The sequence below is a fragment of the Panthera tigris genome, chromosome E1 (assembly GCF_018350195.1).
Source record: "Panthera tigris isolate Pti1 chromosome E1, P.tigris_Pti1_mat1.1, whole genome shotgun sequence".
NCBI classification, from domain to species: Eukaryota; Metazoa; Chordata; class Mammalia; order Carnivora; family Felidae; genus Panthera; species Panthera tigris.
The window spans coordinates 33,461,914-33,475,771 of NC_056673.1; the positions used below are offsets into that span (position 1 = coordinate 33,461,914).

Below are 13,858 nucleotides of genomic sequence, written 5' to 3' on the forward strand. Positions count from 1 at the left end.
GCAAGACTCCCTAAATTGACTCTGTGCGGAGGCACGGTACCCTCTTTCCCTCTCCTGCTTCCTCTCCACTCATCCGCCCTTTCTGCGGTGATTAGACCGAGACTCACACGGAAATGGCTTCTAAACACGAAAAATTAAAAAGTGCAAATAATACCCTGCGGGTTACGTGTGTGTTTGTGTTTGTTGTGTGTGTCCATCCGCGCTTGTGCAAAATCTCCAAACGTCACAGTTTGCAATCCGGACAAGTGCGCCGAGAAATCCGAGATCTTTCCAGGGATTCCCCTCCCCTGCCCTCCTCTTCTCCAGCTCTCCCAAAGAGGTAGGTCTGGGGCTTTCTCTACCCGCTGCTGCGGCGAGAGAGGCGATGCAAATGTGCTACAATTTTTCTTTTCTTCTCTCGCTCCCAGCCCTCTTCTCCGGCGAACAGTCCCGAGCGCAGGGTTTCCTCCCAATTCCCCCGCATCTGCATTCCAAGCGGCCGCCCGGGCGCACGTCCTTCCCCGGGTCGCGGCGAGTCATTCTGCGCACCCGCGGCCTCGGGCCTGGGCCTCGGCCTCGGCCGCGGCGGTGGGTGGTGCTCACGCCGCCCCCACCTTCCCCCCGGGACTCGGAAAGCCGCGCGCTGGGCGTGTGTGTGTGCGCGCGCGCGCGCGGATTTGGTGGGGAAATCTCCTTCGGTGGAAGCAGCTGAGTATCGCTGGCAGAGAGTATTCTGGAGCCCAGCAAAAGCCTCCAAAGCACTTGAGCTTCCCGAAAGAAAAGCAGACTAAAAAAAACCGAAAAGAAGGGAAGCCGGCTCCCCTCAAGCCCGGGTTTCCAATAGTCTCGGATCCGCCCGGAGCTGAGCGGAGGCGCAGTTTGGCGGCGGCCACTGCTCGCACCCGGACTTGGAAAGACGGTTTTTCCCCCTTCGGGGAGGAGGGAGGTGAGGGACTCGCGGGCGAGAGTTGCACCTGGTCTAGGAACGTACACAGAGGAGAACTCTGGGGTAAGTAGTGTTCTGGCACTGGAGCGGAAAGGGGGAAGGAGGAGGGGGGGGGCAGGAGAGGGACGAGCGGGAGAGGGCAGGGAATGAATTATGCAAAAAAAAAAAAAAAAAATCCCCAGTATTCCGCAGCAGGGGGAGAGCGCATCACAGCGCCCCGGCTGAGTCCCGCCCGGGTCTCCCGCGCCCCAGCGGCGGGCGCGAAGTTCTTTCCAAGGAGATGAGAAACTCCCCAGTCCTGGTGGGCGACCGAGCGGCCGGGGCCCAGGCGCCTCCGCGCTGGCCCGCGGCTCCGACGCCCAGCCCTCGCCTCCTCCTTATGGCCGCGCTAAGCCTGGGCTCCCCAGCCCGGCCTCCTGCCTCCGCCCCCGGGCGCCGGGTGGCGGGGCTGTCGCGGGGGCTGGCGGCGGCGGGGACGCTCACCTGGCCGGGCCGCCCCCTCCTCCCCCTCCTCCCGCCCCACCTGCCCTCCTCCTCCCCTCCGAATCGGGCAGCGTCGGGCTCCGTAGGCGAGGAAATAACGACCCCTGCAGTTGCATTGCGGAAAATCGCGGCGGCGGCGGCGGCGGCGCTAGTTGCGGGCGATGGAAGCGAGGCAACGGGGGTTCCGGGGAGCCTAGGAAAATAGCAGAGGGACCGAAAGCGCGCGCGCGACGTGGGGAGCCCGCGGGCCCCCGACGCGCCCGGGTCCCCGGCTCCCCGCCTTCGGCGCTTGGCGCCCTGGATGCGCCGCCCGAGCCGGACTCGGAGGCGGCGGGCTGCGCGCGACTTGGGGAGCAGGGAGGGTCGGCGGAGCCTGCCGGCGGTTTCGGGCAATAATTCCTGCCTCTCTTTCTCTGTCTCCCTGTCTGCGGTGGCGTCTCCTCCCCCCGCCCCCCGGAAGCAGGAGGAGAGCGGCCCCGGAGCGCGGCAGCCGGCCTCTGACCATGCCCCGGTGAGGGGGGCGGACTTCGAGGGCAACTTGTCGCGGACTGCCTGGGCTTAGCCAGCGAGCTGCGAGCGCCGGGGGCCCGGAACTGTGCAGCGCGGCCCGGCGGGGGGCTATCGTCTATGTCTTCTTGGGGCGCCAGGCGGATCGGGGTCTCGTTTTTGCAGGAAGAGCCCGGCGCTGGTGGCTTCAGGTGGCTGCCGCCGCCGCTGCTAGTGCTGTTTCCGCCTCTCGTGCGAGGAGGAGAGGAGACCGGCGATCGGGGAGACCTCCGGGGCAGCGAGGCATCGGACATGTGTCAGCACATCTGGGGCGCACATCCGTCGAGCCCGAGGGGAGATTTGCCGGAACAATTCAAACTGCGATATTGATCTTGGGGGTGACTGTCCCTGGCCGGCTGTCGGGTGGGAGTGCGAGTGTGCGCTCGCTCGCAAGTGTGTGCGTGTTTGTATGTGTGTGTGCCGTGTCGGGCTCTCCCCTTCCCCCCCTGTTTTCCCGTCGAGTGATGCACTTGGAATGAGAATCAGAGGATGGAAATAGTCTGGGAGGTGCTTTTTCTTCTTCAAGCCAATTTCATCGTCTGCATATCAGGTATGGGACGCGCTGGAACCCCTGGCGGGTTGGGGTTCTGTTGTGCTGTTGGGAATGTGTGGGATTTTATTGTGTGTAGGCGCTCAAGTAGCCTCGCGGGGTGGGAGGGGAAAGGGGGGGTGGCAGAGATCCTTTGAGTTCTGAGGGTTTGCTGCCTTGAGAATGAAAAACCTTCTAAGCCCAAGGGTGTGTGTGTGTGTGTGTGTGTGTGTGTGTGTGTGTGTGTGAGAGAGAGAGAGAGAGAGAGAGAGAGAGAGATGGTTATTATCTGTTAGGATTCCTGGAACATAGAAGGGGTGGGGGATGAGAAACAAGAGGCAGATGGGTGTTGATTTTCAACGGCTTTCCTGCTGAGAACTCTGGCCCCCAAATCTGAGCCTTGGCAACCCCCACCCCCATCCCCTGGCTTTCAAAGTTCCCAAACTCGCAGGTTCCTGGCAGGCAAAATGGATGCAGAGCCCTGCCCTGGTATCTAGGCACTTTCAAGAGACTGCGGGAGGATGCGGGACTGGAGAGTGCCACCAGCAGGGACGAGAGGGATGTGGAGGTCCTCCGTGCCTTCCCCAAGCACATCAGAACTGGTGGTCTAAAACATGCTAGCATGCCATGCTCCACATCAAGTAAAAGCCAAGCCTGCCTGAAACAACACTCTGTGGGAAATACCACTCTAGACGGTAGCCTTTCCCAATTCCCAGTGGAATGGTAGCTCAGCCTCACTGACCTGAGGCCACTTATGTCAGTCTGTGGTTTCAGGAGTTGATGAGGTGAATCGGGTAGGGTTTGTGCCTGCCTGCCTGTGTGTCTGCGTGTTGGAGGGGATTCTGATTTCCAAGCAGTGTCTTTGTTGGTGCAGGGAGTTGGTTGTGTGGAGGGGAGCCATGAGAAAAAGCCCCAGGATCAGCAGTATTTCCCAGTTCAGTTCAGTGTCTCCTCCCACTGAGAGTGTCTACCCCATTTCTCCTCACACCTGTCATTAAAGTGCCTAGGGTGGGACCCATTCCCAGCGCTCCCTCCAGCCTGCATTCCCTCTGCAGAATTGGGGACTCAGCCAACTTCCCGCTGAAGCCACCAAAAGAGGAGAACAGGAACCTTGCCCCTGTGAGCAGACACATTTGAGCAGCACTGAGGTGGAGGGACCTGTTTCCTGCCTCTTCCCTGGCCCAGCCAATCCCCACCCTCTAAGCTAGTTCTGGTTCTGGATCTTCGAAATCCTTGTCTGTGCACACCCTGGACCTCGTTCCAAATACCACTGCTCAGTGTCAACTTTCTCTTCCTAGGGCAGGAATGGGGAATCTTGAATTCAAAATCATTCTGTTTGGGGCTTTGCCACCAAACTAAGGATTTTGCCTCTGTAATACTTTAGAGACAAGAAAAAGTACCCTGGGACCACCCCAAATCCTCTAGTGAGACCTGTTTTACCCCATTCTGCATCTGAAAGGAAACATTCCCTGGTGACTTGTAAGGGCTGATATCAGTCATATGTCCAGGAATGGACTGGATGGCACCTTAGAAGACCACAGTTTACGTCTTTCTCTTCTACATGTCTATTCCAAACTCTCTCGTTCCTTAATATTTCACTAGTTAGAAAATAGCCTTTCCTTACCTTTCTTCACCATCACAAATAATTTGCAAAGCAGACAAGCCAACTGAGTCCCTTTAAGGTTTACAAAGGGTTAACATTCATTGAGGCTCTGGACCCCCCACAATCCTTTGTCTCCCACCCCTACCCTGCATTTATTTGGTCAGGCCATTACAAAGGAACCATTTGAGAATGGGTAGCTTCCAAAAGAGGCATTAGTGGGCTCCTTATCACAGCTGTACTTGACTTGGTGTATCAGTAACTAAATTATATAAATACAAGTATTAGGAAGGGGTTATTTCCAACCCAGAAGAGGTGCTATGGAGTATGTGGCCTTTCACATGTATTTACTAAATGATCATCATTGCTATATAATGAGAGGATAAAAGTGTAAGCAAAATTGCTAGCTATTAGCTAAACACAGAAAACTAGGTTAGCGTTCCAAATGCCTAGTTAGGCTCTGCATTAATTTGCACTGTATGAAGACATTTAGGCAGAGTTGCAACATTATGTACTCTACATTTACACATCCATAAACTTAATTTTCAAAGACTGTACTTTCTCCAGGGCCAAGGTGGCCTCCCTCCTAAAACAACTACACATTCAGTGGTATCCATGTACATCCTAATTCTGATTAATAATATAATTATGACTCACAGTTGCCACAGTTTGGGGGACATCCCCCCCCATCTAGCAGCCTTAAGAGGTATAGGTATACAGTGCACTAAGGTTGAATAATTGCGGCTCAGGGAGAGTTTAGTGGGTCTTTCATTTCTGTTTCCATGATTTGCAGTTTTAATTTACTCACGACTGAGCTTTTACCAAAAGGAACATAACCCTGTGATCATAGAACCTACTACATCTTAAATTTAAAAAAATTTAAAAAACAAGGCACCTCTCTTCTATCTTGGGATGAATTACCCTACCCAGTAAATGGGTACTAATTCTTCCTGAGTCACCAGGCATCCATGATGGATGCATTGGTGGGGTTGACTTCATGAGTAGAAAAGGTCAGCAAAAATCTGCAGTGTAAACACTTTACAGAAGGAAAATTTTGGTGGTAGATCTGGCCTGTAGTGACTGCATTTCACTTGGTAGCCTTGACTTTCAGGAACACTCTGGTGCTTAGTGCTTTGTTAACCAAAGATTCCTACCCTCACCCCTCCCCATTCCCCAAATTAAGTGTACCCAAGGCATTTTTTTTGCCTGGGCCTGAGTGGCTATATTTGTTAAAATACAGAGCCCTGGTTTTCGTGTATTTGATGGCTCTGCACTCATCACTTGGTTGTGATGAAGCTGTCAACAGAGGGGACTGGGGGGTCCCCTTGACCAGGCTTAACTAACTGCTGGGGCTGTAGTATGTGTACCTTCCGTTTGAGAGAGCATTTCAATTTTGGCTACTAAAAGGACAGCACAACTAGGTTTAAGAGGGAATGCCACGATCTGGGAGTTCTGTTCCACATCAGACTCAGATGTCATTTTCCCAAAAGTGTAAGGCAGCGAAAATCTGTGAAGAGGAATGAAGGAGAGAGAGAGAGAGAGAGAGAGAGAGAGAGGGAGGGAGGGAGGGGGAGGGAGGGAGGGGGGAAGAGAGAGGGAGAGAGAGAAGAACCAGGATGTTTTTTTTCTATGTTAGCAAGAGCACCATTCCAGTCTTACAAAAGCAGCTCAGATCAGCGAGAATGAATGCTTAGCAGCGCCAGGAGAGAATTTCCAGGTCCAAAGACAGCTGTCGGATTTAATTTCCACAACACATCCTACGTGCCTCTATGTAACTTTACTTTTTTGTCAGTTTATTCATAATAATAGCAATAGCAATTAAAATTATGTGTGCTTTCACGGGTATTATATAATATTGCACATATTTTAATTCATCTAAGAATTTGTAGGGTAGTTTTATAGATGAGGCAGCCAAAGCCCACAGCAGATCAGCATGGAGGGGTCACACCCAGGTCTAACTGAGTCAGAATTCGATATTTCATTTCTTTTGGGATCAAGAGTTCTTGTAAATGTTTTTTTGTAAGTATTTTTTATTGCGAGGTCTCCAGACTGAAAGAATGAATTATGTGAAATGGATGTGAGTTAGAGAGTTTAGAAGTGAATGTTTAGGGTGATTGCGGTTCAGGACTAGAAATCAGGTAGCATTTGAGTTGTATATGACTGTCAGTCAAACAGTGGATACTACTACCTGGGTTTGCCACCTGCACCTGGTGGTCAGCAATCCCTGTAAGCAAGGAATATATCATACGTTGTTTTCCTAATTGGAAAATTAAAAATGGTTCAACTTCTGTGTCTTTATGTATGGAAAGGGGATCATAGTACATACCCCACCCCTTCGTTACATGGATTATAACGTATTCAGTGATTTTCACTTAGCACGGTATCTGAGGCACAGGAAGCTTGCAGTAATAGAATTATTTTTTTTCTCCCTCCAAATCAGGCATTGCACAGGTTCGTGAGGCCAGGAAAGAACAGAGCCTTTACCTTCCTTCCTTCAACTTGTTTAAAAGCAAAAGAACATCATGAGCAAGCACATTTTATAACACTGAGTATGAATCCTACTTTCAAGGAGGCCTTGGCTTCACAACTTTGAAATGTCTCTTCACTTTCTCATATAAACGAGGTTGGTAGTATTGGGCTTTGGTGCATATTATGAGTAAAACCCACTTTATCTCTTTGAGCCCAGTACTCAGGTGAGGCTTGGAAAGTTTAATAAATCACCTGGGAACAACGTAGTACTTATTACCCAGGGGGCCATAAGCCTCTTTCTGCTTGTAAATTATAACTCTGTATAAACCCAGCTTTAAAGTGCTTCCAAAATGGCAAACTACATATGCCGTCAATAGGACTTGAAAGAGAACATTCTGTTACACACAAAAAGAGCCCCACCCCAACAAAGACTACTTATCTGATGATGTTATTGGCAATATGGTTCCTGTAAATGCAGTTTGCCATTTTGATGTCCTATAGCCCAGTCCCTGACAGATACCATCATCACAGATGGGACTTTCTTATCTGTGAGATGTGAGTCTTTCTGAGTAATATAAAACCCCTGGGGGAAAGAGAAGTGTCAATGTGGACAGTCATTTTCTTGGGTGGGGAGGAGAGGGGGTTTGATTTGCCATCTTTGGCCATCAGCACCTAACACCTCAACTTTTCACCTTGATTAAGCATTGCATATGTAGCTCTGGGGTTTAGGTCAGGAAGAGGTAGATCCAGGTTCCATAAATGTGTATGGTGGCAAGCCTTCATACAAAGAGTATAGAAATTAGAAGACCCACTCTGCAGTCAGACTCTTCCTTAATTACTTCTTTCGGTGAGTCTCTTAGCCTCTTAGAGTCTCAGTTTCCTCTTCTGTAACATGGAAACAATATCCTCTTTGCCCGTTTCAAGGAATTGTTGAGGGAAACATCAGAGGGTGATCCTGAATGTTCTTTGTGTTATGTAAATGTAAAGTACCTGTATCCTTACTGTATTATGGAACGATCCATGCTTAAGGTATAGTTAGAAAGTCAAAGTTGAGGTACATACGCATAATGTAGAGTGATGTAAAATGATAAGAATAATGCTTGACTGCTAAGATAGAAGAACAGAGTTGTAATGCACAAAGTGTATAGTGATACAAAAACATTAAGAATAATGCCTTGTTGTTTGCTAACGGACATACATGCTGCAGAAGAGAGAAGTCCGGATGCAAAGGAAAAGGAGGATATTAGATAAATGTTGGAGGTTGGAGAGAAGGGATGGAGGGGACCACATCATCCAAAGGAGAGGAGAAGGAATGAGTGATGTAGAGTGAAGACAGTCCCAGTTGGAATAAAAGGTTCACTTTTATGGCAAGTTGGGATGAGCTCACATTGGGAGCTATTGAACTGAGAGAATGTAGAGTGCCTTCAGATATTTAATTACTTCATGATTTTTTTTTTTATTATGGATCTTGGCATGCCTTCAATGGACTGAACTTGGTTAAAATTTGTGTGAAATCCTAACATTTCTTTGGGTTGTAAGTCTGTGTTGCAAGTCTCCAGCCACTGCTGCACTTTGCATGGTTTGTAGCCTATTTGAGATTGTAGATGGTTGAGTTTGGGGAGACTGCAGCTTTCTCGTCTGTAAAATGGTTGATTGCCCAAGGTTGTTGATCCTACAGTGTCATTGTCACTTACTATTTGTAAAATGCCAACATGGTGTCCGGAATACATTTACCGTGGGCCGAGTGACACCTGTCAAAGGGGAGTAAGTATAGGCCTTGGAACGAAGAGAGGCCTGTACATAATAATCCTCCCTTTGGCATTCTCTCCCCGTGTGTGGTCTTAGAGACCATCTTTAAGCTCTCAGAGCCTCTGTAAAATCTATAAAATGAGGATTGGAAAAGATATGCTTAAGATCCTGCCCTGGTGCCTAACATGTAGTGGTCACTCAGTGAACTAGAGCTACTCCTGTAAAATCACCATTGGCATCAATAACTTGTCACTTGTTATTGGCTCCTTGCACCTGTGCATGTAAATTCCATTGAACAACTCAGTCATTTCTTTAGTGTTCAGCAAAACAGGATTGCCAGCTAGCTTGGTGTCGGGCATAGGAATCACAAAAATGAACAACACCTGGTCCTTAGTACTTACAAGATGGTACCTGCCAGGGGATAGAGTTGGGCACAAAGTGCTGTGGGAGTGTAAAGCAGGAGCAGTTAACTCTTGTTGGTGGATACCAGTGGGGGAGGGAAGGATTCATAGAGGAGAAGACATTTGAATAAGGCTGGAAGAATACATGAGATTTCAAAAGAATAGGAAGGAAAAGGCACGCAAGGAGGCAAGGATAGTCTGTCAAAAAAACCCAACAAAGTATCAGAAGTGCTTCGAACTGGGCATGGGGAGCGGCTGGGCTGGAGTAAGTGACTAGAGACAGGGCTGGAAGAATAACCTGGGGCCAGTGTGAAGGGGGCTTGAAACCCAAGATAAGAAGTTCAGACTTTATCTTTTGTTACGAGGAGCTAAAGTGGAGGTAAGGAAAAGGACATAAAAAAGGTTTATGTGCAATTCTTTTTAAACTTTGATCGCAATAAGCAATAACTTAGAAACCCCATTCCTTGTCTTGTCAGCCTTTATTCTTGCTCACAAAACCCATTTAAGAAATACTGGTCTAATAGATCAATTAGGCCATTAATGGAACATTCTGAGTGACAGACCTTAAAAAAGAAAAAAAGTCAGTTGTCCTATCTGTTATGGACCTGATTTACCCTAATCTTTGAGATTTGGTATTTTCATGTGGAGCAAATGCAAATGTCTCCAATTTTGTACTTGAATAACAATGATAACATTAACAGTGATGGCTTTAACATTAGAGGCAGGCTAAGAGAAGTGAATCATCCGTGCATGCTTTTGTGCTGTTGAAGATCGTGCACCAAGCAATAGATTCTCTAGTTGACATGAAACGGATGCTTGACGCACTGCAAAGCATTTTCTAGCCGTTTTCCCTTATTCCACTCTGCACTCCTACTTCCAATAGACTCTGTTCACTTGGGAGAGTATCCTCATGGCCCACTAAATTATATACCCATTTTACCCTCTCGAAGGTCCAGTTACCGTAGAGCAAGTATAGAGACCTAAAACGAAATGGCTTCCTTTGTCCACTTAATCACTCAGCATTTATGGAGGGTGCGCTATGCGTGAGGTCCTGGGGATCCTACAGGAATGAGTCAGACATGGACCTTTCCCTCCAGCAATTCACAATCCAGTAAGAGACCAATTTAAAGAATATTAGTAGTTACAGCAGAATCTGATAAGTATTGAGAAGGGACACCTGACTCATTCTGGGGGGTGGGAGGGAGGGAGGAAAGGAGTGTTAAACGATTCTTGGGCCGAATCTCGAGAATGGAAGATTTTTGCCGACTGACCAGGAGGAGTGTAACGGGGGGAAGGGTGATCACGGGAAAGAGCATTTGCAAAGGCAGGAGTATTAGATAAGACGCGATGAATGCAGGGGCTGTCAAGAGGTCAATACAGCAACCACTAGAGAGTGGGGTGTGATGGATGAGGTTGAGATAGAGGAGGTTGGGGAGATAGGATTCCAATAACAGTAACACCTTGCAAGCAAAAATTGTCAGTGAAACCACCCTTGCGCCTCTCAGTGCAGGGGAGGCGTCCTTTAAAGGCCCAAGAAGTAGCTCTAGCTTACATCTTTCTTTTCATTAGGAACAGATGAGTCAGGGTTAAAGCTTTGAACCCACTCTGCTTCATTTGGCCCAGATCACTGGTTATTTTCCAGTGTCACCTGTAGTTCCAGGTGGCTTCCCAGAAGCTTTTGAAATAAGCCAGATATACATTGCAGAATTTATCTCCTGACTTAGTTTGCCCCCATGTGTTTCTACCCTAGGAAAAAGCCAGAACCCACTGGCTGACTCTGGAGTGGGCAGTATGCTAATTGTCATCTTATTGTCTTTGATAATTGAGTCTTCCCTCTACCTTTTTGCAGTTTTCTGTCTCATAAAACCCTACACAAAGCTTTGGAGGATTTCCATCGTGCAGGGGTTGGGGTGGGGAGCTGTAAGTGGTAAGAGATGGTCCACGATTGCCTTTTTAAGAGAGCCATAATTGCTTTTTATTAGCAGGATTGGTCTGGTAATGGGGTAGCCAGTGTTTGGGCTTGATTACATTTGCATTAAGGTACCATCAGGATGGCAGTGGAGAGATTATCTGTGGCTGTGAAGGAGACAGCCTGCAAGTGCCTTTTCCTCCTCATGTGGGAGAGGTGTGACCTTTGTCACAGTAAATGCAGAATTAATCTTTAACTTTGTCCAATGCTTCATGCCCCGTGGCTGAAGGGGCTGGCAGTAGGAAATGAAGCCCGTGACTTTCAGGTGAAGTTTTCCAGAGCCAAGTCCCGCTGGTTTCACAACACATTTGGCAGCAGTGCTAGAATTGGAATAAACACACTTACTGAAGGATATGAGTCAACATATTCCCCTTCCGCTGCCCCCTCTTCCTACCACACACAGCTACCTTTCACCCTCAAGGAAAACAGTTTTGATGGCAGCGTGTATTGAGTGAGCATAGGCCATTCTTCCTCTGTGAGGTTGGGATAATAATGAATGCTTAATGGGATTCTTGAAATGAACAAAAAAGGGACATATCTGGGGGAGGGCTCCTTCCCCCACCCCTAGCGTTTAACGTGTCAGTTCATTCATTAATGAAATGTTAGTGAATGCCTCCTTTGAGGGAGGCACTCGGCCAGGCAATGTAGTGAACAAATCAGCCATGATCTTTGCCCTTATAGAATGTATGGTAGGTGATACATAAATATCTTGGGTTTTTCCCCCCGTTGTTCAACCCAGTGCCTTGCATTTAGTAGATGATCAATAATGAATGATTGGATTATTACATAAATGAGTAACAAGGAGTGGGGTTAGAATGGTTTTCTTGCTTTTGTGGGAGAGTGGGAGATAAGATGTGAGGCCAGGAGGGAGGAGAGATGAAGAAGATCTCTGTTGGCTGCCCTTTGGCTTCTACCGCATGGGGGTCTTTGAGCGTGCAGAGCCGACTGGAACCTTCCCAGGGAGCCATATATTTGGTAGCTTCCTATTTTCTTCTCAAACTGAACTCATCTCTGCATTTGACAAACCCACTGTTAGCTGTTTACAATGTATTTTGGCTCCTTTGTGTTGATTCCACACTGTAACACCTGCACCAGGAAGATTGAGGATCAGCGGATGTGTTGTTGTTCCTTTCTCTGTGTCGTCTCTGTTCCCATTAAAGGAGTTTGCTTAGGATATGGCATGTGCTTGTTGGATTCCAGTTTGCGAGAAGCCAGCACTTGAGAAAGCTCACTGCCCTATAGCATTGCACTAGAGTGCTTTGGGGGAAAAAGCCCACCCAGTCTTTAGTCTGGGTGTAGACTAATACAGAAAATGACTCTGGTTCCTAAGGTGTTTCCAGTCTTGTATCAGAGAACTTGACTTCTCCCTCTGGCCTTCTGTAACGGAACCACTAGTTCTTACCAGCGGGGAGACTCTGGGGCCCAGAAATGGAAAGAACTGACTGCACATTCTGCTTAGAATCTTCTAGGTGATCTCCACAGCTGCAGGGAAATGCTCAGTTGGATGGTTTGTTGTGGTCAGTTTGCTTGTTAATTTAATTTCGGGAAAAAAAATTAGGGCCCCTAATTTTAAAAAGGCCCCTCCTATTAACTTCTCCGTAGATATATGGAGATTATACTAGTAGTTAGAAAGCGAGGCATCTATGAGTAATCAGTCAGCTTCTGCTGTATGGCCCGGGTGTGAATAAGAATGTCACTGGATGGCTGACTCTTATAATCACTGTGATGATAGCGGCTCTAAGTCCCAGAGGCTCAAATCCTGGTAGAATGACATATAAAGTAGCGAAGTCATTATTTTTTGTGTATGTAATAGACTCCATCCCTGTTTTTCCACCATGTTGAAGACGTACTGTGCGGTACGTCTTTGAAGGGCTGTGCTGCGGCTAAGTGAGAGTCGTATGCATTTTAATTGCATGGGTTGGTGCACCCCCCTCCCTTTTCTTTCCTCCTGCTCTTAGAACTGCTGAAATTACGGCTTGACTGAGCCAGGTAAAGTCTTGTAATGTGCCCCATCTGAAGGTAAGACGTGCTGAACAAATTAATGAATGAGAGTTGTGTTTGTGCATTTGCTGTTGGGGCTGAAGGCGTGTTCAACTGAAACGCTCCTCCTTGATCAGGGTTCCTTGCAAGTTGGGGACTGTGTGTGCAGGTTTTCAGCGTCACAGACGTGAGTGATGGTGGAAGTCATTGAGTTCCTTTTAATGAAAAATCACAGCATCAAAGGAAATTGCAAAAAACGAATGGATTCCTTATAGACTAGGTTTTTATTTACCAAAGTTTGCAATTACAACATTTCAACCTTAAATCTTTACAGTTTTTTTTTTTAACTCTACATTGTATCTGAAGTATTTCCCTGTTTGCTTCCTCACTATGTTAGTTCAGGAAATCCTAGACTTTGTGACAGATAAACACCAAAATCTTGGTGACCTAACACAATAGAAGCTTACTTCCTGCTCACATTAATTGGACGTTGGCGTCAATGCGTGTGTGTGCATATGCATGTATAAGGTACATATGGCCATGGTGAGGGGGGAGGGATGGAAGGGAAGGAGTCTTGTCTTTGTGGTGACTTGGAAGTCTCCAGGCTGGCAGAGGCTCTGCTGTCTCTAGGGTAGGGTTTCCAATGCTGTCCTAGGTCAGTATCAGCAAATGGAGCAGAAGGAGAAGGATCATGGGAGAGGTTTTATGGGCTTAGCAGGAAAGCTGTGTGCATCACTTATGGTCAGACACATGGCCCCATCTTATTGCCAAAGAGCTTGGGAATTGTACCCTAGCCTTGTGTCCAGGAGCAGAGGGACAGCGGTTTGGCGAACCATTAGTTGGTGTCTGTTGCTTTAATGCTCATGACTTTCTTTATAATAGTTCCATGTAACTTATTCATCTAAAATAGCATCATTTATATTTATCTTTTTCCCTGTTTTTGAGATCTGGGTTTCTACGTTTGGCCATTTTGGGGGGGCATATGTTTTGTTGTGTTTTGTTTTTTGTCTGTAGAGATATTTTTTTAAGTTCTTATTTAAATTGTAGTTGGTTAGCATTTAAATTCTAGTTAGTTAGTAATATTAGCTTCAGGTATACAGTATAGTGATTCAATGCTTCCGTACAATACCCAGTGCTCTTCATAACACCTGTTTCTTACTCCCCATTACCTGTTTCTCCCACCTCCCCCTCCCACCTCTCATCGGTT

The 13,858-nt window shown here is 47.6% G+C and overlaps 1 protein-coding gene across 1 annotated transcript in view; it reads left to right on the forward strand.

The window, feature by feature from the left end:
* Positions 1-669: 669 nt before the first annotated feature.
* The window catches only part of CA10 (carbonic anhydrase 10), a 495,011-nt gene continuing 481,822 nt past the window's right edge, over positions 670-13,858 (forward strand). Inside the window, exons 1-2 of the mRNA XM_042966021.1 lie at positions 670-988; positions 1,872-2,504. Coding sequence (XP_042821955.1) covers positions 2,444-2,504 — 61 coding nt within the window. The 5' untranslated portion in view covers positions 670-988; positions 1,872-2,443. The remainder of the gene's footprint in view (positions 989-1,871; positions 2,505-13,858) is intronic.